Below are 26,815 nucleotides of genomic sequence, written 5' to 3'. Positions count from 1 at the left end.
GTCCATTTGGAAGACCCCTTTGCGACCAAGCTTTAAATTCCTGACTGATGTCTTGAGATTTTGCTTCAATATATTCACATAATTTTTCTTCCTCATGATGCCATTTATTTTGTGAAGTGCACCAATCCCTCCTGCAGCAAAGCACCCCCACAACATGATGCTGCCATCCCTGTGCTTCATGGTTGAGATGGTGTTCTTCGGGCTTGCAAGCTTCCCCCTTTTTCCTCCAAACATAACAATGGTCATTATAGCCAAACTGTTCTATTTTTGTTTCATCAGACCAGAGGACATTTTTCCAAAACGTACGATCTTTGTCCCCATGTGCAGTTGCAAACCGTAGTCTGGCGGTTTAGGAGCAGTGGCTTCTTCCTTGCTGAGTGGCCTTTCAGGTTATGTCAATATAGGACTCGTTTTACTTTGGATATAGATACTTTTGTACCTGTTTCCTCCAGCATCTTCACAAGGTCCTTTGCTGTTGTTCTGGGATTGATTTGCACTTTTCGCACCAAAGTACGTTCATCTCTAGGAGACAGAACGTGTCTCCTTCCTGGGCGGTATGACAGCTGCATGGTCCCATGGTGTTTATACTTGCGTACTATTGTTTGTACAGATGAACGTGGTACCTTCAGGCATTTGTAAATTGCTCCCAAGGATGAACCAGACATGTGGAGGTCTAGAATTTTTTTCTGAGGTCTTGGCTGATTTCTTTTGATTTTCCCACGATGTCAAGCAAAGAGGCACTGAGTTTGAAGGTAGGCCTTGAAATACATCCACAGGTACACCTCCAATTGACTCAAATGATGTCAATTAGCCTATCAGAAGATTCTAAAGCCATGACATCATTTTCTGGAATTTTCCAAGCTGTTTAAAGGCACAGTCAACTTAGTGGATGTAAACATCTGACCCACTGGAATTGTGATACAGTGAATTACAAGTGAAATAATCTGTCTGTAAACAATTGTTGGAAAAATTACTTGTGTCATGCACAAAGTAGATGTCCTAACCAACTTGCCAAAACTATAGTTTTTTTAGAAGAATTTAGTGGGGTGGTAAAAAACGAGTTTTAATGACCCCAACCTAAGTGTATGTAAACCTCTGACTTCAACTGTATAAACTTGTGATTATGAAAAATGGGCATAACATTATTTTAAAACACTTAACGTTATCCTGAATGACATTTTATTAGGGTACATTCATATGAATCAGATCATATGCAATACTAGACAAGTATTTATAGGGGTTATTAGTAAGAATTAAATCAATCAATGCCGGGGATATATCAAGCAAGTGTTTTTATATTCCATAAGTATTATCAGATTAACTGTTTTGTACAGATAATTATCAGATTCAAGTTACAAATGCTGGTAAACACTCAAATACATTTAGTTGAAATGTTTTCACAAAAATAGTGCACCGGGCATTTACTAGTCCTGTATTAGCGGACTGATATAGATCTCTTCAGTACAGTCGTTTTTTTCCCCCAGTTCGTTCATACAATGTTTCAATATTCTCAAACACCTTGTTGATGCAATGCTTCAATATACGCAGAATGTTTCCCTTCCCTGGCGAATAATGCAGACAGGCAAATACAAAAATGAGCTGGGCGCACACATAAGGAACATCTTTGAATGCAGAGCCACCATTTTGGTGGGAATAGCACGAGACAATGACACTCATAGTACACTGTATGTGACTTCATATAGCCTGTAGCACGGGGTCTGCAACCTTTTTCACATGACTAACAATTTAAAAGAGTTAATACAATTTCTAAAGATCTGCGTGACAGTTATGGTTTTCATAAACATTGTAGGCTATCTCAACTGTGCCCACAAACTGAATATCCTAATTCTACCTGGCTACGAGACAGAGGCTGTCCATTCATCCACACCGCATGGAGCTCCCTGGTGCTGAATCATGGGCGCGGCCTTAATGTGTAGATTCTTCTTCATTCCTTGGTCGAGTTTGTTTGTCTTTATGCGTCCTTGTCGATTGTAAGCGAATTGCAAACGAATTATTTTGATGTATGCCTTTTATTTCAATGCATGTGTAGGATTTATCTGACATAGTTTGCATTCGCAGTCAGCTGTTTTATGTTCTGGTTACTTTCACATTGATGTCGGTATTTTGAAGTCGCCCTTGATACCGTGTATTATCCCCATCCACATCGATGGAACAGTAGTGGAGAGGGTAGCAAGTTTTAAGTTCCTCGGCATACACATCACAGACAAACTGAATTGGTCCACTCACACAGACAGCATCGTGAAGAAGGCGCAGCAGCGCCTCTTCAACCTCAGGAGGCTGAAGAAATTCGGCTTGTCACCAAAAGCACTCACAAACTTCTACAGATGCACAATCGAGAGCATCCTGGCGGGCTGTATCACCGCCTGGTATGGCAACTGCACCGCCCTCAACCGTAAGGCTCTCCAGAGGGTAGTGAGGTCTGCACAACGCATCACCGGGGCAAACTACCTGCCCTCCAGGACACCTACACCACCCGATGCTACAGGAAGGCCATAAAGATCATCAAGGACATCAACCACCCGAGCCACTGCCTGTTCACCCCGCTGTCATCCAGAAGGCGAGGTCAGTACAGGTGCATCAAAGCTGGGACCGAGAGACTGAAAAACAGCTTCTATCTCAAGGCCATCAGACTGTTAAACAGCCACCACTAACATTGAGTGGCTACTGCCAACACACTGTCAATGACACTGACTCTACTCCAGCCACTTTAATAATGGGAATTGATGGGAAATGATGTAAATATATCACTAGCCACTTTAAACAATGCTACCTTATATAATGTTACTTACCCTACATTATTCATCTCATATGCATACGTAGATACTGTACTCTATATCATCGACTGCATCCTTATGTAATACATGTATCACTAGCCACTTTAACTATGCCACTTGGTTTACATACTCATCTCATATGTATATACTGTACTCGATATCATCTACTGTATCTTGCCTATGCTGCTCTGTACCATCACTCATTCATATATCCTTATGTACATATTCTTTATCCCCTTACACTGTGTATAAGACAGTAGTTTTTTTTGGAATTGTTAGTTAGATTACTTGTTCGTTATTACTGCATTGTCGGAACTAGAAGCACAAGCATTTCGCTACACTCGCATTAACATCTGCTAACCATGTGTATGTGACAAATAAAATTTGATTTATGATTTTGATTTGATTTATGCATCTATTTCATGTTGCACTGTAGTGATGGGTCGTTCGCGAACGAGCCGGCTCTTGTAGGTGAACGTTGGGAGCCGGCTCGCATATCAGAAGAGCCGAATCTATTTATAAATTATTTTTTTAAATGAAGATATGAATAATCAAAATATTTACATGAATATAATTATCTAATTCAAAGAACGAAAAAATAAATAAAGTAATTTTAGGCTTAAATGCTCAACCGCACACACATTCATTCTGAAACATCTGCAGATCCTCTGAGCTGGTGGAAGAACAAGGCCTCTGTCTACCCACGGCTTACTAAAGTCATGACAGGGAGACTGCATAGTGGCCACATCCGTTCTCTCTGAGAGGGTCTTCTCGAAAACGGGACAAATAATTACTGACAGACGAAACCGCATCAGCCCCTCGAAAGTAAGGCAGCTTGCGTTTCTGAACGCAAATCTCTCATAAAAGCTAAATCTGGTCAGCATTGCTGTGTGCTGCTGGTTATTACATGGCAATAAAGAAGAGAGAGAAAAGAGGGACCAGTTTAATGTTTTAAGTGGGATGCTGCAGTTTTGCACATTTATTTTTCTTTATATGGTGCAATATTGTATTATACTGTTCAAATTGTATTCGTTTTGAATTGTTAGATTTATATGCACTTTGTTTACATTTAAACGTTACACTTTAAATGCAAATGTTTAATAGCATTCTTTTTCACAACAAACCAATGCATTTTTAAATACATTGTGGTTATGGTAGAGTAAGATTTAATTAGAATTGTTTTAACACCAATCATAGCCAAACTACCGCAAACTGTTTGACTTGAAAAAATACAAAACATATATTTTTTAAAGAGTCGTTTGGGAGCCAAAAGAGCCGGCTCTTTTTGGTGAGCTGAGCTGAACGAGTCGGCTCACTGAAAAGAGCCGGAATGCCCATGAGCTAATGCACTGTGCCACAAGTAGGCTAAATGAATGAACGATCTGCGTGGGCTACCTATGGATAATGAGGTTGAATAGTGAGGTTGAATAGTACAATGTACACGCCAAACCTAATATATACCTAATATCTGGGGGACATTTGTTTGTATTTACTGTTCTCCAAATATAATTTTAGAGTTTTAATATTGTGTAGAATTACAGTAAATGAGATTCAACTGGTGGGTGTATTTCTACTCACCCCACTTTGACATACCCTCGTTTTTTTCCCCAATAGTCATTGACTGAGTTTGACTCTTAGCATCTGGTTTGGAAGAGCTTAATATGGGTTCTGAAATTAGGAAGAGCTCAAAACAGCTCCATTGCCTCAATGGATTAAAAACTCTCTCCCTCTACTCTCTCTCCCTTAAAAGTCCTACTGCAGTGTCATTTTCAGCTCATTTAACACCCGATTTACTTAACAAAGGGCACATCTTAATAGGTGATCCAGGTGTCCTCTTAAGTGTGTGTGTATGTGTGTGGAGGCTTTCCTCTTTTGTTCTGTATTGTTCCTCAAGCAAGTGGGTAGGCCGATGACATCAGAGGGCCATCGGACCAACTACTTGAATGGCCTACTCCACGAAGTTTACACTATTTCTCTCGCTCAAATGTATATGTGGGATATTGCTTTTCAACAGGGAAAGTTTCAAAATAGCTGGAGTGCGTCTTTAAGAGAAGAGTGAAAAAAATACACAAATGATCAACACCCAACATCTCTCCAATTACCCTTTAACAACATTTATTACAGTCAGCATAGGAAAATATATTCACATTAGTTGTTGTTGGCATCATTTTTTGTTTAGCTCTGTTTTTTTAAAAGGAAGCATAGATGTAAATGATACAACTCTGAGACAATGATTTAGAAAAAAACAATTCAAACAATTTCAAACAAGGGCATTCAGAGTTGCACGTATAAAATCACTAACATGTAAGGTGCAATTCTTAATGATCAAATCAGGATTCTGTTTTTTTATGTGCACACCAAATTGTAAATTATTTAATCTTCAGGTATAAATAAAGTGCAAAACACAACCTGGGGGAATATAATGTTAAACTAAAACAGATAACTTAACACATCTCATTTTTAAACCCTTAGTCAATACATTTTATGGTTTGACGTATGCTTTCTAATCTAGGAGAGTAACAGGTTTTTTTTTATTGAATCTTAGAATAATATAATCACTGTCACATAAAACCATGCATGGACAGATTTTTTTAAAACTGTAAGTGCCTTTGAAATTCAAAGACATTCATGTTAAAACTGGACTTCAAATGACCTGTACAATGAATGAAACTTTAATGACTCATATCAACAAAAGCACATATGATAAATCATGTTTTTATAGATTTGATAAAACAACAATAGCAAAATGACTAATTTGCAATCTTCTTATTTGCATGACTCAAACAAACCGCAAAGCAAAGCTATGAAGCTACTTAACCACTACATAGCTAGCCGGGCTGGTTTACAGAGTTACCACCATCAACAGAGCATCTACAGAGCTTGACCATGGTCGGTCATGATGTGGTTTGACCGGCAGTTATGGTCAAGGCTCCGCTACCCGGATCCCGATCCTTATCTTTGATTCTCTAACCCGTTTCTTTTGAGCACCGTGGCTCCACAGTGAAAAAGTTCTCCCACTCATTCACTTACTGCAACACTCATTTAACTGCACACTAAAGGACCTGCACTTACTTAGGGAAGGGGTTACCCGTTTGTGTCCCCTGGGCCTCCAGTTTATTAGTAGTTTTCATTCAAAGTAAAACCCACCTCTTACTGATATTAACTTGATCTGTCAATTGACTAATACAACTCTGAGATCATTGCTAGCTCATACTCCAATGTCATCAACAAGGATAGTTGAGTTACTATAACTATGCACATGTAATTACACAATTAACAGACCAATAGAATATACTAGATCAGGGGTGGCCAACCCTCCTCACAGCTACAAGGTATGCACTGCAGGATTTCATTCCAGCTCTGTTCTAACACAACTGATTTACCTAATCATGAGTAGCTGATTAGTAGAATAGAATCAGGTGTGTAAGAACAGTGCTGGGACAAAAGCCTGCAAGCAAGAAGGCTGGCCACATGTATGTATATGGTTGGTCACCCTTGTACTACATACTGGTTGGGGAGAAAATCTATTAAGACAGACATAGGGAATCCCTGTTTTCCCAGGAAATAGTGTAGTGTGTAGACAAACTTGTGTCCTCACCAATACAGTACCAAATGAATGCATCATTAATTTACATAAAGTTTCTCTCTTCATAAGCCCATAGTTTACAGAAGGACAATAACATGGCATAGGCAAATAATAAAGTCTAATTCCGTAGTGCTCATTCTCAATTCAGTCAAATTTGACCAACTCTAATGAAAAATAAAGCTAACATAGCCTCATCTAAAACTACCTCAAGCATATAGCAGGTTTTTAATCATTGTTTTAATTCCTAGTAATCACTACTATTATATGTTCTAACCAACAGGCTCTTCCCTTTTTGATTTCTTCATATCAGTGCAAATATCCTTGTCTGCTTCAATTTAATTCCAAAAGGGCTGAGGCTGGGGATTACAAATTGAAATCGGCCATTGTCAAAGGACGGAAGGTACACAAAACCAGCCTATTTAAGGTTGATGATACTTTGGATGATATGCTGGGTTTGGATTGAAGGGTATCAATATCTTACATTATCATGTACTGCTATGTATTGCAATATGCCTCAGTTCAGCACCAAAGATGTATGCACCCCTAGGCAAAGCCAGAGGCTGAAAGTTTGGCAAAGGGTGACTAAAAATAGTTGTCTCTGCCAGACAGTTTGAAAATGTGAAAATTCTATAATATTTATACACTCTAGGACTAAGGTACAACATCCATAACATAAAAAAAAGGGCTTGGCAACCTGCATTAGCTTAGAATCAGGCTAAATCATTTTCTAAATCTGCGCTAATATTTCATTATGTCTCTTTGCCGCGCTCAAAGTTTTACTCTAGGCTCACAGGTTTGTGCTTTGACGTTTTCGCCTGAGGTGATGCAAGTTCAAAATAGGCATATTTAATGACTGTTTGTCATAGTCTAGCCTATATGGTGTCTACGTTTCGTAATCTATGCTAAATCGCTAACAGGAAGTGCTGTAATATTGGCATGACGACCTGGTAAGTGCTCGAGTTGTCACACTCCAATTTAATGGATTTGGAGAAGGGGGAGGGGGCAAACTCACAATCTTGTCACACAATTTTTTACAACACTGTGGCAGACCCAGTTCTGATGCTTGAGGGGGGCATCATTTAAATGCAGCTCCACCAGCAGCGAGTCATGCATTCTCCTTTACTCTGGAAGTCTATTTGAAAGCACAACTACAAACATTAACATAACACAACCAAAGATATACAGTCGGAAGTTTACATACACTTAGGTTGAAGTCATTAACTCGTTTTTCAACCACTCCACAAATTTCTTGTTAACAAACTATAGTTACGGCAAGTCGATTAGGACATCTACTTTGCATGACACAAGTAATGTTTCCAACAATTGTTTACGGACAGATTATTTCGCTTATAAATCAGCCAAGACCTCAGAAAAAATATTGTAGACCTACACAAGTCTGGTTCATCCTTGGGAGCAATTTCCAAACGCCTGAAGGTACCACGTTCATCTGTATAAACAATAGTACGCAAGTATAAACACCATGGGACCATGCATCCGTCATACCTCTCAGGAAGTAGACACGTTCTGTCTCCTAGAGATGAACGCACTTTGGTGCGAAAAGTGCAAATCAATCCCAGAACAGCAGCAAACAACTTTGTGAAGATGCTGGAGGAAACAAGTGCAAAAGTATCTATATCCACAGTAAAACAAGTCCTATATCGACATAACCTGAAAGGCCACTCAGCAAGGAAGAAGCCACTGCTCCAAAGCCGCCATTAAAAAGCCAGACAACGGTTTTTGGAGAAATGTCCTCTGGTCTGATGAAAGAAAAATAGAACTGTTCGGCTATAATGAGTCATCGTTATGTTTGGAGGAAAAAGGGGGAAGCTTGCAAGCCGAAGAACACCATCCCAACTGTGAAGCACAGGGGTGGCACAAAATGGCTTAAGGACAACAAAGTCAAGGTATTGGAGTGGCCATCACAAAGCCCTGACCTCAATCCTATAGAAAATTTGTGGGCAGAACTGAAAAAGCGCGTGTGAACAAGGAGGCCTACAAACCTGACTCAGTTACACCAGCTCTGTCAAGAGGAATGGGCCAAAATTCACCCAACTTATTGTGGGAAGCTTGTGGAAGGCTACCCGAAACATTTGAACCAAGTTAAACAATTTAAAGGCAATGCTACCAAATACTAATTGAGTGTATGTAAACTTCTGACTCACTGGGAATGTGAAATAAAAGCTGAAATAAATCAAATGTTATTCTGACATTTCACATTCTTAAAATAAAGTGGTGATCCTAATTGACCAAAGACAGGGAAGTTTTACTAGGATTACATGCCAGGAATGATGAAAAACTGAGTTTAAATGTATTTGGCTAAGGTGTATGTAAACTTCCGATTTCAACTGTATATTATTAAAAGAAAATAAACACTGAGGGGAGTTCCTCTCAGGGAGAGTAGCACTTAATACCTTAAAAGGTCCGAACCCGTAAATACCCCCCCCCCTCGTCATAAGAACTATGGAACCGCCTTTATCGCTCTCTCTGCTCACAATTACAAAGACAAACATGCAGTTAGTCACAGCAAAGAGTTATAAACGGAAGGTCAACAGGGATTAATCGTGTTTAGGCTTCATCGATCCTTCTTGGCTCTCTGCGCTACCAATCTTGGATTTCCACCAATCGGGGAGAAGACACTACCTGGGAGAAGATGATTGGGGGTGGTTATCCTCCCCCTAAGGGTAGTATAAAGTCCCTTAGTGCTCCTTAGTCTCTGGGACAAGGAAGGCCAGGGCTAGGTTCTTTAGAGCGGTCATCGGGTGTGGGGCCACCCTCCGAGCTAGCCTGGGCAGTGGGGGTCGAGCTAGCCTGGCCAGTGGGGGTCGGCAGATCGTCCGAAGGCTCCACGGGGGTGAGGGTGATCTCCACCTCCCCTCGATCCTCCAGCACAGTGGGCAGGGGCAGGCGGTGCTGGGGGGTAGACTGGGAGTTGTTGTTGTTCTTGGTGATGATGGTGGGTGGTCTCGGGGCCCTCTGGATGACCTCTACCATGGCCCTGCCCATGTCCCAGTTTGTGTGACTGGTCCCTGACAGCAGCATCACGGGCCGTGGGTCAGTCTCGAGCACCACGCCCCGGTGCTCTGGGTCACCTGTGTCCGCTACCGAATGCAGCTGACCTAGTACCAAGGCCTGCTGGTCCTGGAATACGACCTCCACCACCTGGGAGGAGGAGGAAGAGCAGGCTTTCTGGATCACCCCTCCGGTGAGGGAATTCATAATAGGGGCTTGGTTGACTGAGGGTAAGGGTGGAGGGGGCGGCTGCGGGGGGGTGGTGTCCTCTGGCCGTTGCTTCCTGGGTCGTCCTCGTTTCCGTTTGGCCGGCGTGCCTCCCAGCCCGGGGCCTCCACTTGCTGCCTCGGGGGCCCGTTTGCCCACTGCGCGAGCCCTCTGCACCACCGAGGTTGGTGCCACGGGCGCCATAGTGATTGATGGGGCTTTTTCCCTGTCGGGGTAGGAGAGGCTGACGCTCTGGGGGAGGATCATGACGGGGAGAGCGCCCCCTTGCTGCTGGGGCAGGGCAGTCATTGTGATGACTTTCATGCCGCCTGCGTCTTTGGGCGCCAGCGAGGGAGGCGAGGAGCGCACCGAAAGCTGGGACTTTTCCGGGACAGAGCTGCGAGGCAGGATTCGGGGCAAGTGTTTCATCAGAGCCTCCACCTGCAATTCGCGACCCCCCGGGCGTACCGACTCCGCCCCTTTCATAGGCTTGTCACTGGACTGCAGTTTCCCTGGCAATGACTGATCCCCAACGTCTTTATCCCTCTGAGAGAAACAACATCATTGTGTTACATAAAATCAATATAAGTAGACATGGCTCATTATTACAACTTCCAGCCCAGCAGTGTGTTCATGTACTTTGCGTTTAGTCTTTGAAAGGGTATTGTTGATGCACTCACTACCTTAGCTTCAGAGCCGCTCCCTTCCGTCTCTGGCCCACCTCCTTTGGATGGTACTGGGTTCTTCTTGATCACCTTGTGGGGCTTTGCAGGACCTCCTGTGAGACAGAGAAACCACAAGAAATTCCAACCATAAGATGGTTGCGGATGGTATTGAAGATGACTGAACACAGTGTAACGAGGACGACTGAACACAGTGTAACGAGGACGACTGAACACAGTGTAACGAGGACGACTGAACACAGTGTAACGAGGACGACTGAACACAGTATGATGGAAACACTGAGACTCACCTGCCATAGCGGCAGAAGTGACAAGTTCAGCCTGGCTGCAGCGCGGATTGACGATGTGCTCCTGCACAAGAAAACGGGCGATCTCGACCACTGTGTCAAAGGAACGCTTGAGGATCTTCTGGGCCCAATCACAGATGAGCTCACAAGCCGCCTCCGTCACCTCTTGCTTGTAGGTCTGCACCAGCTCCGTCAGCTCCGACTACATGGACGTACAGCCTTAATCACTACTGACAGTCATTTTTGCACTTAGCTATAGCAAAAGCAATGGTAGTGTGCTATCATCTAACCAGGAAGTGCAGTTGGCTAGTCATACATACTGGGTCGTTTTTCAGGTCCAGGTTTGGCAACAGTGGCATGTTTAGCACCGTCTTCCTGCGGATTCCACTATAACAATACGTGTCAGCGGAGGAGTTAAGGAATAACTGTAGACAGAAAGGGGAACCCCACCCTCTCCACTTATCAATAGATTATGGTAATACTTTTTGATCCTTTGTACTCTGTGGCATTATTCTATCCACATTTCCCATATTGTGCAAAAATATAAAATAGGATGCAAATAGGATGCATTGAAGTATGGGTGAATCCCTGAATTCCATCCAGCATTCAGGGAGACGCTTGAATATTTCATTTACAGGTGTCAATGCAGTTGTGGCAAACAAAAGTAAAATTGCGTTAAAATGCTTAAAGGGCCTCCCAAAACAACCTCATAACAGACTGAAAGGATATTTGGACTGTCCCCTGCCACCGAGCCTCCGGGCTTTGATGTTGGGGAAGATGTCACGGATGATCTTCCCAAAGTTGGCAGCACTCAGAGGCCGGTGCTGCAGGTTTTCACAGTATCTCCTGGGGGATGAGAGTGTAAGAGATCATAACATTAGCTGGGTTGTTTTCATTAAGAGATCATAACATTAGCTGGGTTGTTTTCATTAGGGCACACCGTAGCAAAGCGTTTCAAACGGGAAAACAAACATTTCTTATTGATGTCCAGGTAGTCTGGGTTCACGAGTACATTTGTAACTCACAGTCACAGCTGTGCCTCATGACATGAACTTACTTGTATGTCTCGTAGACGTCTTGCTTGGGCAGGCAGGTGTCTGCGTGCTCCTCCAGGTGGCTGCGGATCCAGTTGCAGGTGTGCAGCTGGTCAGCTGTGTTGAAGGAGCTGGGGTCACTGCTGCTGCTGCTCAGGACAAACACAGCAAAGCAGTACATCTCAGCAGCCATGTTTTGCTGATACATTTTTTCTTTCTTGTGGCGGGAAACAAAGCGACAGTTCAATGTAGACATTTTGAAACAAGTTAAGGCGGGGAACATTAAAAAATTAAAAAATCTAAGGAGGAGATTTACACATCCCCAACTTCTCAACCGGTGCCCCCCCCCCCAAAAAAGATGAAAAGCCAGCACAAGGTTCATGTTGCTGCTGTTTTATTCCAGCTCAAACATGCATTGCTGCCCTGGCAATAGTAATAATAATCAATATGCACTCACATTTTGGCAAGCAACTAAATAACAATCACAAAATGTCAGTGTCAACTGTTTATAACAGATTTATAAACTAACTAAATCATTTATAGTTTATAAACTACTTATAATAGCATTTATGAATCGTTTTAAGTGTAAAGTGTTATGGGGGGAAGTCAGTATGTGACTGGGTTATTGAGCTTTGTATACATGTTGACAATAACACCCATGAAAACGTGGACCTCTTCCCTTACCTTGGCAGTGTTCTCTCCTCCAAAGCTGACATCGATGCAGAAATACACCACCGCCTAAGTTGTGCCAGCGGGGCCATTGCCAGACTGAGAAAAAGAGTTTGGGGAATTTGGAGATGCGTGCATGTTCGAGATACATAGATCTGCATGGTCTGTTGAATCTCTGCATCTCAAACGCACACAATAACATCCAGATCAAAACTAAACTTAAAACCACCAGCAGGTAGGTACAATGCACCCCCTTCTGGATGGACCACTGCGGCAACGCTTGCTTGCATGACACCTAATGTATCTCTAATGGACTGAATGGAAATAAAACAAAATGGAGGAAGGCCATCCACGGTAGGGCTGCACATCATGAAAAATACCTCCACCGTGCCACTGAGGACAAGCGGCAACAACGAAAGGAGACGATAAACATCAACCACTATCAGCCACTACCACCACACACACACTGGCCTCTTCAGTGGGATTTGTGAGTCATACATCAGCCTCTTCAGTCACCTGAAGAGCCACAAATATGTCCCTCCAGGAGGACAATCATAGAGTGCTAGACCCAGAGTGATTTCTGATGATAATGATGCTCACCTTTTCTCCCCTGAACTGGGACCAGAAGGCAGCTGGAGGTAAAGGTAGAGTTTGTCGTTGTCAGAGAAGCGCTGCACATCTTGCTGTGGGGTAGGTGAGACATAGGATACAATCTGGGTCATTCATAGACAAGGCAATTCATACACAGAGCAATACCAAAGATGTCTTGGTACTCACCAGGATAACGTCCACTTTGCCCTGTACATTCTTACTGCGAAAAGAAACAGCTATTACAAACACATTTCTGCAGACTTTCTAATGACACTGATGGATAAGCTGTATGAGATAAATGGCAGGAAATGTTGGAGAGGGTGCTGATACTACACAATATTTTAGTACATTTTGATGATTTAAGCAGTGGCTGTGTGGACAGAGGGGTGGGACATACGAGATGTTGCTCTTTAGTTTCTGCAGCAGCAGGCTGGGCTCTGTGTCTCCCTCTACTGAGTCCAGCCCCTCCTGCTTGGAGGGGTCCGCCTTCAGCCTGTCCTCCGTCATTGTTTGCTCACACAGCGGTGGCAAACACACCCTGAGGCCTCTGAAATGAGGAGAGGAGGGTAAACGTTATAACACTGTTCTAAGCACTGTGGAATTTGCTGGGGGCTGTCATTTGATATTTTAAAAGCAACTTTTAGTTTTAGTTGAGGATGTTAAATCTATCCCTCCACATCCAATAACGCTCTTTATTGGACATGCACGATGTTAGTGAATTTTCAACTGATAAGCTGCCCAACAAGACAAGACAGAAGCCTTCATTTCGTTTCATTTAAATCCAAATGGAAACTATGGATTATATCTGACTATGATGATGGTAGTACTGATAGGAGTTAGTTTCTGATTAAATCCACCAATGGAGTGGAGCAGAGACCAGGCTTGGAATTCAGCTCCAATTACATCGATTCGCCCAAGGTCAATACTTAAAAAAAATAATAATCTATGACTAAACCCTTACCTATGTTTATCCTCTGTAGTTGCATGTCTTTCTTTGATTGCTGAAATCCATACTCTTAAAAAATAAATGTCAAATACAACCATTGACTGTTTGCTCAGTGCTCAACAGGTTAGAGCGTTGGGCCTCTTCAGTCATCAAATCCCCGAGCTGACAAGGTACAAATCTGTCGTTCTGCCACAAGGCAGTTAACTCACTGTTCCCCGGTAGGCCATCATTGTAAATAAGAATTTGTTCTTAACTGACTTGCCTAGTAAAATAAATGTTAAATTAAAAAAATATGATGGCAACACAAATGCGTATGTGCCAATTGAATCTCAACAAGGAAACTGTCCGTGAGTATGTGATTAACATTTATTGAAAAGTGGTACAAAAGTCTGGAAAGTTGCATCAACTAGGCTGGATTATGTGAGAGAATTAAGGCTATTGGCTATATGACACGCTCACTTTGCTGTTTAACTCGTCATCTTTCTTCTCGAATCCGCAGGACATAAAACAATATAGAGGTAAGATGGATATCGATTTTGAGACATGACATGTAGTATTTTCTTATTTTAGTATACACTTTTCATATTAATTCAAAATCCCTTATCTTTTTTACAAGATTTCTCACAAAAACAAGTGTATCTCTGTGAAAATGTCAACGGAGCACTGAGCATATACCAAGATTTAAAAAAAATCTGTTTACATTTAATTCAGCTCGTGTCATGCTAATTTAGATTTTTGTGACCCGCGTTTGCATGTTGAGTTTGTCTATCCCCACCAGACGTGATCAGGACACAGAGGTAGAAATATCAAAATTAACTCTGAACTATATTCATTTGTGGACAGGTCGAAATTTATGAAACATTAATGGATATTTAGCTAGCTAGCTTGCTGTTGCTAGATAATTTGTCCTGGGATATAAACACTGGGAATTACATGTACAGGGTCCTTTTCTGCTGGATCTTTGTAGAATATCGACCTATTTTGAGTCACAAAATCATGTGTTCTCTCCTCTGACAATTAATCCAAAAATAAAAGGGGAAACCTAGTTAGTTTCTAGTAATCTCTCCTAGTTCAGTCATCTTCTTCTGTGGATTTTATATGGCAGTTGGCAACCAACTTTAAGGTGCCTTACTGCAACCAACTGGACTGGAGTGTGGACCTCGTTCATCTTTCAATCACCCACGTGGGTATATGCTCCTAAAAACCAACGAGTAGATGGGAGAGGCAGGACTGACAGCGCATCTAAAATAGAACCAAGTTCTATTTTAGCACCTGGCTACGCAGAAATCCCAGAACCACACGGGGGGACCTAGTGAATGACCTGCAGAGAGCTGGGACCAAAGTAACAAAGCCTACCATCAGTAACACACTACGCCGCCAGGGACTCAAATCCTGCAGTGCCAGACGTGTCCCCCTGCTTAAGCCAGTACATGTCCAGGCCCGTCTGAAGTTTGCTAGAGAGCATTTGGATGATCCAGAAGAAGATAGGGAGAATGTCATACGGTCAGATGAAACCAAAATAGAACATTTTGGTAAAAATGTAACTTGTCGTGTTTGGAGGACAAAGAATGCTGAGTTGCATCCAAAGAACACCATACATACTGTGAAGCATGGGGGTGGAAACATCATGCTTTGGGGCTGTTTTTCTGCAAAGGGACCAGGACGACTGATCCGTGTAAAGGAAAGAATGAATGGGGCCTTGTATCGTAAGATTTTGAGTGAAAACCTCCTTCCATCAGCAAGGGCATTGAAGATGAAACGTGGCTGGGTCTTTCAGCATGACAATGATCCCAAACACACCGCCCGGGCAACGAAGGAGTGGCTTGGTAAGAAGCATTTCAAGGTCCTGGAGTGGCCTAGCCAGTCTCCAGATCTCAACCCCATAGAAAATCTTTGGAGGGAGTTGAAAGTCCGTGTTGCCCAACAACAGCCCTAAAACATCACTGCTCTAGAGGAGATCTGCATGGAGGAATGGGCCAAAATACCAGCAACAGTGTGTGAAAACCTTGTGAAGTCTTACAGAAAATGTTTGACCTCTGTCATTGCCAACAAAGGGTATATAACAAAGTGTTGAGAAACTTTTGTTATTTACCAAATACTTATTTTCCACCATAATTTGCAAATACATTCATAAAAATTCATACAATGTGATTTTCTGGATTTTTTTTTTCTGATTTTGTCTGTCATAGTTGAAGTGTACCTATGATGAAAATTACAGGCCTCTCTCATATTTTTAAGTGGGAGAACTTGCATAATTGGTGGCTGACTAAATACTTTTTTGCCTCACTGTATACAGAGGTCCCAAATTATTGACACCTTTGATAAAAAATTAGCAATAATGTGTCACGTTCTGACCTTAGCTCCTTTGTTATGTCTTTGTTTTAGTTTGGTCAGGGCGTGAGTTGGGGTGGGTAGTTCTTTTTTTTCTATGTTGTGGTTTTGTGTTTGGCCTGGTATGGTTCTCAATCAGAGGCAGGTGTCAGGTGCCTTTTCCCACCTGTTTTTTGTGGGTGATTATTTCCTGTTTAGTGTTTTTTCTATTCACCTTACGGGACTGTTCGTTTGTCGTTTATTGTTTTGTTCAGTGTTCAGTTATTTTATTAAAAATATGAACACTTACCACGCTGCGCTTTGGTCCTCACCTTCTTCCACCACAGACAATCGTTACATAATGACTGTATAAAATAAATAATTCAAATACTGAGCTATATTGTATTAAAAAATAATAATTGGAAAATTACAGTGCCTTTAGAAAGTATTCACACCCCTTGACTTTTTCCACATTTTGTTGTGTTGCAGACTGAATTTAAAATTTGCTTAATAAGTCACTTAATATGTTGCATGGACTCTGTGCAATAATAGTGTTTAGCATGATTTTTGAATGACTACCTCATCTCTGTACCATACACATACAATTATGAGTAAGGTCCCTCAGTTGAGCAGTGAATTTCAAGCACAGATTCAACCACAAAGACCAGGGAGGTTTTCCAATGCCTCACAAAGAAGGGCACCTATTGGTAGATGGGTAAACATGTAAAAAGGCAGACATTGAATATCTCTTGAAGAATGGTAAACTTATTAATTACACTTTGGATGGTATATCAATTCACCCAATCACTACATAGATACAGGGGTCCTTCCTAACTCAGTTTCGTAGAGGAAACCACTCAGGGATTTCACCATGAAGTCAATGTTGACTTTAAAACAGTTACAGAATGTTATGGCTATGATAGGAGAAAACTGAGGATAGATCAACAACATTGTAGTAACTCCACAATACTAACCTAATTGACAGAGTGAAAAGAAGGAAGCCTGTACAGAATAAAAAATATTCCAAAACATGTGTCCTGTTTGCAGTGGTGTAAAGTACTTGAGTAAAAATGCTTTAAAGTAATACTTAAGTAGTTTTTAGGGGTATCTGTATTTTACTTTATATTTTTGACAACTTTTATTTCACTACATTCCTAAAGAAAATAATTTTGTTTTTACTCCATACATTTTCCCAGACACCCAAAAGTACTTGCTCCATTTGGAATGCTTAGCAGGACAGGAAAAGGGTCTAATTCAAGCGCCTATCAAGACAATATCCCTGCTCATCCCTACTGCCTCTGATCTGGCGGACTCACTAAACACCACTGCCTGTTTTTAACAAGGCGCTAAAGTAATAATGAAAAAAATGTGGCAAAGCAATTCACTTTTTGTCCTGAATACAAAGTGTTATGATTGGGGCATATCCAATACAACACATTACTGAATACCACTCTCCATATTTTCAAGCGTAGTGGTGGCTGCATCATGTTACGGGTATGCTTGTAATCGTTAAGGACTAGAGCATTGTTCAGGATAAAAAATAAATGGAATGGAGCTAAGCACAGGCAAAATCCTAGAGGTAAACCTGGTTCAATCTGCTTTCCACCAGACACTTGGAGATCAATTCACCTTTCAGCAGGACAATAACCTAAAACATAAGGCCAAATCTATACTGAAGTTGCTTACGAAGAAGACAGTTAATGTTCCTGAGTAGCCAAATTACAGTTTTGACTTAACTCTTCATGAAAATCTATTGCAAGACCTGAAAATGGTTGTCTAGCAATGTTCAACAACCAAATTGACAGATCTTGAAGAATTTTGGAAATAATAATTGGCAAATGTTGCACAATCCAGGTCTGAAAAGCTTAGAGACTTACCCATAAAGACAACTGTAATCGCTGCCAAAGGTGCTTCTACAAATTTTTGACTCGGGTGTAACAAGTTCTTCCACAACTATCTCGACAAACCTTTTCTGTATGGACTTCGCTTTGTGCACGGGTGCATTATCATGCTGAAACAGGAAAGGGCCTTCCTCAAACTGTTGCCACAAAGTTGGAAGCACAGAATCGTCTAGAATGTCATTGTATGCTGTAGCGTTAAGATTTCCATCACTGGAACTAAGGGGCGTAGCCCAAACCATGAAAAACAGCCCAGGACCATTTTTCGTCCTCCACCAAACTTTACAGTTGGCACTATGCATTTGGGCAGGTAGCGTTCTTCTGGCATCCGCCAAACCCAGATTCTTCCGTCGGACTGCCAGATGGTGAAGCGTGATTAATCACTCCAGAGAACACCTTTCCACTGCTCCAGAATCCAATAGCGGAGAGCTTTACACCACTGTAGCCGACATTTGGCTTTGCGCATGGTGATCTTGGGCTTGTGTGTGGCTTCTCGACCATGGAAACCCATTTCATGAAGCTGCTCCGAGAAGCAGTTTGGAACTCGGTAGTGAATGTTACAACCAAGGACAGACGATTCCTACACGCTTCAGCACTCGGCGGTCCCATTCTGTGAGCGTGTGTGGCCTACCACTTCGCGGCTGAACCGTTGTTGCGCCTAGATGTTTACACTTCACAGTAACAGCACTTAAAGTTGATCCGGGGCAGCTCTAGCAGGGCAGAAATTTGACTAACTTACTTGTTGGAAAGGTGGCATCCTATGACAGTGCCACATTGAAAGGCACTGAGCTCTTCAATACGGTCCATTCTACTGCCAATGTTTGTCTATGGAGATTGCATGGCTATGTGCTCGATTTTGAACACTAGTCTGCAATGAGTGTGGTTGAAATAGCCTAATCCACAAATTTGAAGGTTTTTTTTTTCAATAAATTTGCCAACATTTTTAATAACAGTCATTTTCACTGTCATTATTGGGTATTGTGTGTAGATGGTAGAGAAAAATATATATTTTATCCATCTTGAAAATAGGCTGTAATAAAATGTGGAATAAGTCAAGGGGTATGAATACTTTCTGAAGGCACTGTATATTATTTTATACTAATAAAATTGCTCAGAGAAAGATATTTTGTTGAAACAAGTAATAGTTTTTTCTCGCAAAAAGGTAGGGGTCAAAATTATTAACACCCCTAAAGATTCTTATATATAAAGTAGTCAAAATGTAGGATTTGGTCCCATATTCCTAGCACGCAATGACTACATCAAGCGTGTGACTCTACAAACTTGTTGGATGTATTTGCATTTAGTTTTGGTTGTGTTTCAGATTATTTTGTGCCCAATTATAAATTTAATGGTAAATGTATTGTGTCATTTTGGAGTAACTTTTATTGTAAATAAGAACAGAATATGTTTCTAAACACTTCTACATTATCCTAATATGGATGATTCCATGATTACGGATAGTCCTGAAATGAATAGTTAATAATGATGAGTGAGAAAGGAAGTTACAGAGGGTCAAATATCATAACCCCAAGACATGCTAACCTCCCCTGTTATTGGTAATGGTGAGAGGTTAGCATGTCTTGGGGGTATGATCTTCGACCCTCTCTCTAACTTTCTCACTCTCATTATTGTTTCAGGTCAGGATTATTAAATGAAGAATAGTACTGAAGAAGTGAAATAGTATTTTTTTCTTTTCATTTCAATCTTGTGTCAATATATTCAATGTATCAATATGAGCATATTTTTTTAATGAGAAAAATCTGAGTTTGGTGTGTACTGTATAGCCAAAATCAAGTACAGTGATGCGTGCTACAGCTACACAGAAGGGTGCAATTCGGGACATTCCTGCATCTGCATTACCCTCTTTCTATTGCTAAATTATTAAACTCGGACAGGTGGGAGCGCTCCAGTACAGTAGGTGGTATTAATGCACAGTAATGTTGGATGCCAGCCGCCAATACACCCCACAGAAGAAGGGGCAGGGGCGACACCGGTAGTTAGCTAGCCCGTACACCGGTAGACAGTGTATTTTGTCCCCACCTGTCATGCACTGTTATCCTGCAGTTCTGTTAACTAAGATGAGGGCAGGCGTTCGGCGGGCGGGCGGGAGCGAAGGACACAGCAGGCAGGAGCGACACAGTGTGCTAGCAAGCGCACGGTGTCCCTAACTATCAAGTTAACTAACACACGGTGTCGCTCCAGGGGGCGACCGGTAGAAACTGTATTTCACCACCGCCTGTCGGCCCACAACAGAAAGCTGTTCCCGACAGGCAGGGGTGAAGGACACGACTTCCACAGCAGGTGGGAGGCGGGGGCGACACCGTGCCCTAGCTAATTAGCAAACTAGCACAGTGTCGCTAACAAGCTAGCTAGTTCGCTAGCACATGTTGTCCCCCCAGCCTCCCGTGCTAGCAGGAGGTGGGGGCGACCGGAAGACAGTGTCCTTCGCCCCGGCTTGTTGGGCACTGTTTTCCTGCAGTTCTGTTAAATACAATGAGGGCAGGAGGGAGCGAAGGACATCGAGGCGGACTCCGCCAAAAAACTCACATAATACTTGTACTTTCCTTTTGACTCCACATTCAAAAGTGTCATATGCATGAAGACATCGAGGAGGGGGCATTTATCCAGAAACCAATTGGATGCTCATGGGGGGGTTCATGAAGGAACCAATGGGATGCTCAAGGGTGGCCACATGCAGGAACACCCCGAATTGTGGGCTGCAGCTGCACACTATTGCAGCTACAAGGCTGTCCCCTAAATAGAAAATAAGTCAATCAGTTGAACAGCCAGGGACACTCCCACTACGGCACCCAACGCACTATCAGTGTCTGGAAAAATAATAATACTTGTGAGTGAAACATGCACGATGCTGTCTGCATTTCCAAAACATGACAAACTGGCGATTACGTAGGATAATAAAAAAAGAAGTGTTCCTAATTATAAAGCTTGATTGGCATAATACAATGGCGTATTGACAGAGTGCAGCCGCTGTCAAGCTGGTTTACCCGGCTGTCACTAGCACGGTGCCGAAATACTATGAGGCATGGTTTTGGCGTACCAATACCTGCCATGACATGGGTCTTTTTCTCACTAGCGTTGCAAACTACTCGCTTCATTCTCAGCTAGCTAGCGAATTCCATTATTTGAGATGGTTAACAATGGCTTTTTCATGTCACAGCTTGTGCTATTCTATGGTCATGCGCTTGCAATTTGCATACTTCCCGCTTTATCGACACAACATGTTTCAATTCACCGTAGCTAGCTTCCTAGCTAGCCATCTGGCTTGGCACACACTGGAGGTCAGTTTTTTGGGAATAGAAAGCACATATAACAAGCGAAGAACAAATAAGCTAGTTTGATAGGCATTTAACACATGTAAATTCACTGAATACTAGTATTTCATCTTAGCAAGTGACTAACGTTAGCTAAACTTGATAGCTAGCTAGCTGGGCTAGCATTACCAAGCAATGAAACACCTTTTGAAACATTAATTGTAACAGAATTCAAACTTTTTCAACAATATATCAAAGTAATGTTTAAATTGCGCATATTATTCGGCGATATATATAATAAAAACCTATTTGACTATTTATTTTATAAAAGAAAAAGAAAGTACCTGAGCCAAAGATACAGCAAAAATCCCCTTTCAGATTTTTTTTGTGATTGGACAAATATGTCATGTCTGCCTGACTACAAAGCAAACGTAAATTCCAATTGGTGGATTGTTCTAATTCTACTCGGATACCAAGTGTAAGTTAAATTCTATTGGTTCAATTGCTTTATTTTCTTGCTAAATATTATTCTGATAGGAGGCGTTATGGTTGGTCTGCCCAGTAACTGAGCTGATGGCTCGTCTAAGAAAATTCTGCCTAGTGACAGTAACTTGATTGGTTTACCCATATATGAATATTTTATTTCCTTTTGGGCTAACTTACCCCATGCACAGATCTAGAATCAGTTTACAACACTATCCTAACGTCGCCTTCTAAACACAGGAAACGTAAACCTGACCTTGGATCAGCATCTAGTGCAATTTAACTCTCCTCTGATTTTACTCCTTTCCTTCTGACTAAATCATCGAATATTTATAATAAAACTAACAGTTATTGATGAGTTTCTTGTTTTCTTTATTATACTTCGGGTTAAGGTTTACATGTGGTTATAAATAAGATACATAATGTTTGGCTTTTGTTAGAATTGTCTGCTTCCTGTATCCCATAATCTTTGCAAAAGAACACAACACGAGCAGCTGTGTCGTCACATCCGCAAATTTGTAACATGGATCCAAGCGGTTTGAAGCTCAATTTCTGGGAGAATGGACCAAAACCCGGACAATTTTATTCATTTCCTGGCAGCAGTTTAGCCCCAGGATGCGGACCTATCAAACACACTCTGTAAGTAAATACTTTTGAGTGGAGACCCTAATGTCATCCCACTTTCGATTTCCTCGGTACGCTGCAGTGCTGTATCATCATGGTGGAGCTAGCCGATGTAGTTAACGTTAGCTCACTGACTACTGCCCTATTATTTAGTTGGGCTACTATAGTTAGCTAAACTGAATATGTTTACGCGCTATCTTATTCTATTTCGCACAAATTGACTGACGTGAAGTTGTCCATCTATGCCTCGCCAGTTATCTACCTAATCATATTGCGCTTACGGTAGCTAATGCTAGTATGACATGGCAGTGAGGTAGCTAACAAACTCACCATCACGAAGGATACTATAGAAGCATATTATGTAGCTAGTCCTACTCCCGCCATATATGTTATATATGCGCGTGCATGAGCCTAAATGGACGTTGAGCATGCATTCCTCTGTATTGCATTTTTAGTGTAACGTTGGCTAGTAAAACTTTCCCATGACAAACCATCTACATTTTCCCCTCCCTAAACTTTAGAAACCCCATGGTGACGGGAACATCAGTGTTGGGAGTGAAGTTTACAGGTGGAGTCATCATCGCAGCTGACATGCTGGGCTCCTATGGTTCCCTGGCACGGTTCCGTAACATCTCTCGTCTCATGAAGGTGAATGACACCACCATCCTGGGCGCTTCCGGTGACTACGCAGACTACCAGTACATGAAGCAGATAATCGAACAGATGGTGTAAGTTTGAGGTTTCTTTCAGAAAAATCGGATATGCTGTCTTGGTCCTTTATGGTGAATATTTACATGTTTTAAAAGTATATATATGTTTTTGTTTTAATTTATTTATTGTTGACTCTTAAAGGGCACATACACAGAAAATGGAGTAGTTCATAATATAGTAGCATTCATAATAATAGGTTGGTTCTAGAAAGGAGAAACCGCAAGAGATGCCCTTAGCTTTGTATGCTTAACTCACTGACATTGGCACACAGAAGCAGATCTGACTATCTCTGTCAATGACATCAGTGCGTTTGCATATGCTAGTGTCAACATTTTTTATATACAGATATTATCCATTGACAGAAGTATATGAATATGCACAACATGAGGGAATAATTAAGGAATGAGGTTGAGTTAAACTCCAACTTTTTTCCCCTAATCAGCCAAATTGAAAGTTGCTAGGATGAGGTCTTTACTAGAAGAGAATACATTTCAGATGCAAGACCTCTTTTTCTAAGCAGTAACTTGTGAAAGGGATGGGGATTAAACTTGGTTTCCCAAGGTACCACATAACCGCTCCTAGCCGAACGTAATTGTAAGTAGAAGAAGAAAAAAGTGCTTCGGCAGGTTGTGCTTTTGTTGGACATCTTGGAATGAGCCATCCCCCATAATTTCTGAACGTACTTGGGTTTTTACCCCCTCCAGATACATGGAGATTAAGGAGTACATTTTTTTCCAAGACAATTTTTTTTGACAATTCTTTTGTTTGTTGACAATTTGTTAAAAATGTAACCTTATTTTAACTAGGCAAGTCAGTTAAGAACCAATTCTTATTTACAATGACGGCCAAACACACCCTATGGGACTCCCAATCACACTGGATGTGATACAGCTTGGAATCGAACTAGGGACTGTAGTGATGCAGTGCCACTGCGATGCCCCGCTGTGCCATTCGGGAGCCCAGGTGGTGCTACAGGGAGCATTGATACTGAAAAAAATTGTGGAAGGGTGTTCATTTTAACCACTGAAAAACGCAATTGAATTTAATTATTATTATTACATAATTTATGTACATTTCTTTTTACATGATTCAGTACAATATTTTGCAAGGAGGGATACATTTGTACTCCCAGATATCTAAAATACTGGACCACTGGGATGTTTAACGGAATAGATTACTCTCGTCTATTGTTCAGTGGTAGTAAAGCAGACTTCCCCCAATTGATCTTGTAGCCTGCAATTTTGCTAAAAGTATTAAAGATATCTAAAAGGTGGGGAAAAGAGTGAGAAACAATCTGGAAGAATAATGTCATCAGTATAGATATTTGGTGCCATAGATTGTAATAGGATCATAGCAGACTGACTACGGGTTTGAGAGAAGGCAATTAACAATGAAGAGGACATCCTTGGTGTATACTTCTGGAGATGGAAAACTAACGGAAGCAGATGTTTGCAGATAGATTGGAGTATAGGGTCTGGATCATTGATACAAAGTATAATAATGGGTTTTAAGGAGATTGGGGCAGGATCTCTTTGTTTTAATGGTTTCTGGCTATAAGGAGTCATTTCCCTCACTTTGGGGTGCTGAAACCTTTTCTTGGTTATCTCCCTGGGACCACCACTGATCAGGTCTGTGTGTTTGCATCCCAGGATCGATGAGGAGCTCCTGGGGGACGGTCACAGCTACAGCCCCAAAGCCATTCACTCCTGGTTGACACGGGTAATGTACAACCGCCGCAGCAAGATGAACCCACTGTGGAACACTGTGGTCGTTGGTGGATTCTACAACGGCGAGAGGTGGGATGATTTTTCAGCAGATTTTTTGTCCTTATCAGAAGCTATGCCGAGATGTGGAACTCTTGAAATTGCTTAGCAATTTAGGAGTGCCCGTTGACAATGTTGTCATGTTAGATCGAATAGTTTAACCATGACCCTGGTTAGTTTTTGCCTTTTTTATTTTACCTTTTATTTAACTAGGCAAGTCAGTTAAGAACAAATTCTTATTTTCAATGACAGCCTAGGAACAGTGGGTTAACTGCCTTGTTCAGGGGCAGAACGACAGATTTGTACCTTGTCAGCAAGGGTCCGTGTTGAACTCTTGCAACCTTTCGGTTACTAGTCCAACGCTCTAACCACTAGGCTACGCTGCCGCCCATTTTAACAAACCTCATAGGTCTTGATGTTAACATCAAACTGACTTGAGACCTGCAGCTATAAATATTGTAACTAGCTACGTCAAAATAAATGCATAACTTGTCATCTTGTATTTCTCTAGCTTCCTGGGCTACGTGGACAAGCTGGGTGTGGCCTATGAGGCACCTACAGTGGCGACAGGCTTTGGTGCTTACCTGGCCCAGGTGAGGACAAATAAGCTAATGAACACACATGAGGGGACTAATATTGAGAGGCAGTAATAACTTCTATACATTTCATAGTTTAGAATGTATCTTTTATAAATCAAAGATAAAATGCCATAGTTTCTATTCCCGTGATTGGCTGGAGTAGTCATTTATTTTTAAAGTCGTCGAGCTACACTTTTTCATAGAAATAGTGGCAACCCCTTCAGGGATAAGAAAAGGAATGAGTGTAATCTGTACTGCATGATGCATCTACTACTTCATGGTAAAAATGAATGTTCCACAGTTAGAGTTCAACAAAGACCCTTGCAGTACATATGGGTTTAAGGTTATTCTGTGTGTCCATGCAGCCCCTGATGAGGGAGGTGGTGGAGAACAAGGTGGAGATCACTAAGGATGAGGCGCGAGCGCTGATTGAGCGCTGCCTTAAAGTGCTGTACTATCGCGATGCTCGCTCCTACAACAGGGTGAGTCGTTAGTCTCGTAACACTCCTGAATTAGTTATTTTCAACAGCATATAGTGAATTTTTGTTTTTGATGCTACCAGTCTCATAGCCATTTGTGACATGACTGATGTTTTGACTGTTTTTAGCATGAGATTGCCATTGTGACAGAAGAAGGTGTGGAGATTGTTGGCCCCATGTCCTGTGAGACCAACTGGGAAATTGCCCACATGGTCAGGTAGGTTATAGCCACATGAATCATCGTGACTGTCCAGTCAGAAGTGTCCATGAAGTTGGCATGTTTAGTGTACTTGTGTGTAGTACATCACTTGATAGGAAATTGTTTAAAGCTGTCATTTGTCCTAAATTGATTATAGCATTTAACTGAAGATACATTGTAGATTAGTTTATCTTAAGTGATATGAAAATGTAATTTTATTTTCTTTTGCAGTGGGTTTGAATAAGGACGATGTTGGCGATTCAGGACTGTACGTTAACCCACACTATCAGTCTGTTCCATGACATTCTAAAATGTTAGCGCTTTGATAAGGCTGCTATGTAACCAATTTAGTTTTTCCCACTTTTGTAATATGAAAAATAAATGTAAATTTCTGAATGGGTGAGTTATTTAAACTTGAATGACAATCAGGCTTAAAATAAATGTGAAGTTCTGAGAAATTAGATTTATATTCTGTAATTGGAAAGGTCCACACACAAGCAGAGCTAAGGGTAAAGGTTCAACCAAATAGAACTACGCTGTTAGTACCTCAAAGGAAAACCCACCATTAAAGCAGGCTTGACACTTTATTTCTTATTTAAAAATGGAGAATCATTCAGGTGATAATAAAAATATGTAAATGAGCCCAGGGTAGGATGTAAATCCAAGAGAAAGCAGTCGGTAAGGCATCGAC

At 41.5% G+C, this 26,815-nt stretch overlaps 2 protein-coding genes across 4 annotated transcripts; one reads left to right on the top strand and one right to left on the bottom strand.

Annotated features, from left to right (window-relative positions):
* Nucleotides 1-8,617: 8,617 nt before the first annotated feature.
* Nucleotides 8,618-21,728, bottom strand: rfx5 (regulatory factor X, 5). Of its 3 annotated transcripts, none has more exons than XM_024399392.2 (11): nucleotides 21,632-21,728; nucleotides 13,259-13,408; nucleotides 13,048-13,081; nucleotides 12,871-12,953; nucleotides 12,286-12,369; nucleotides 11,625-11,750; nucleotides 11,297-11,413; nucleotides 10,888-10,966; nucleotides 10,571-10,769; nucleotides 10,278-10,375; nucleotides 8,618-10,143 (listed from the first exon to the last, which is right to left on the bottom strand). In XM_024399392.2, exons 2-11 carry the CDS (start codon nucleotides 13,366-13,368, stop codon nucleotides 9,088-9,090), a joined length of 1,986 nt encoding a protein of 661 aa, XP_024255160.1. In that variant the 5' UTR covers nucleotides 13,369-13,408; nucleotides 21,632-21,728; the 3' UTR covers nucleotides 8,618-9,087. The 3 variants fall into 3 exon arrangements, with proteins under 3 accessions (XP_024255160.1, XP_024255161.1, XP_024255162.1); XM_024399393.2 differs by having other exon boundaries at nucleotides 10,281-10,375; XM_024399394.2 differs by lacking the exon at nucleotides 12,286-12,369.
* A 520-nt stretch (nucleotides 21,729-22,248) lies between these two features.
* On the top strand, nucleotides 22,249-26,520 carry LOC112232392 (proteasome subunit beta type-4-like). Its single transcript, XM_024399395.1, has 7 exons — nucleotides 22,249-22,409; nucleotides 22,916-23,122; nucleotides 24,755-24,901; nucleotides 25,380-25,461; nucleotides 25,812-25,928; nucleotides 26,054-26,142; nucleotides 26,356-26,520. The coding sequence occupies exons 1-7, from the start codon at nucleotides 22,294-22,296 to the stop codon at nucleotides 26,366-26,368; spliced, it is 771 nt and encodes a 256-aa protein (XP_024255163.1). The 5' UTR covers nucleotides 22,249-22,293; the 3' UTR covers nucleotides 26,369-26,520.
* Nucleotides 26,521-26,815: the final 295 nt, after the last annotated feature.

The sequence above is a fragment of the Oncorhynchus tshawytscha genome, linkage group LG13 (genome assembly GCF_018296145.1).
Source record: "Oncorhynchus tshawytscha isolate Ot180627B linkage group LG13, Otsh_v2.0, whole genome shotgun sequence".
Lineage (NCBI taxonomy): Eukaryota > Metazoa > Chordata > Actinopteri > Salmoniformes > Salmonidae > Oncorhynchus > Oncorhynchus tshawytscha.
This window is presented reverse-complemented; position numbering and strand designations above follow the sequence as displayed.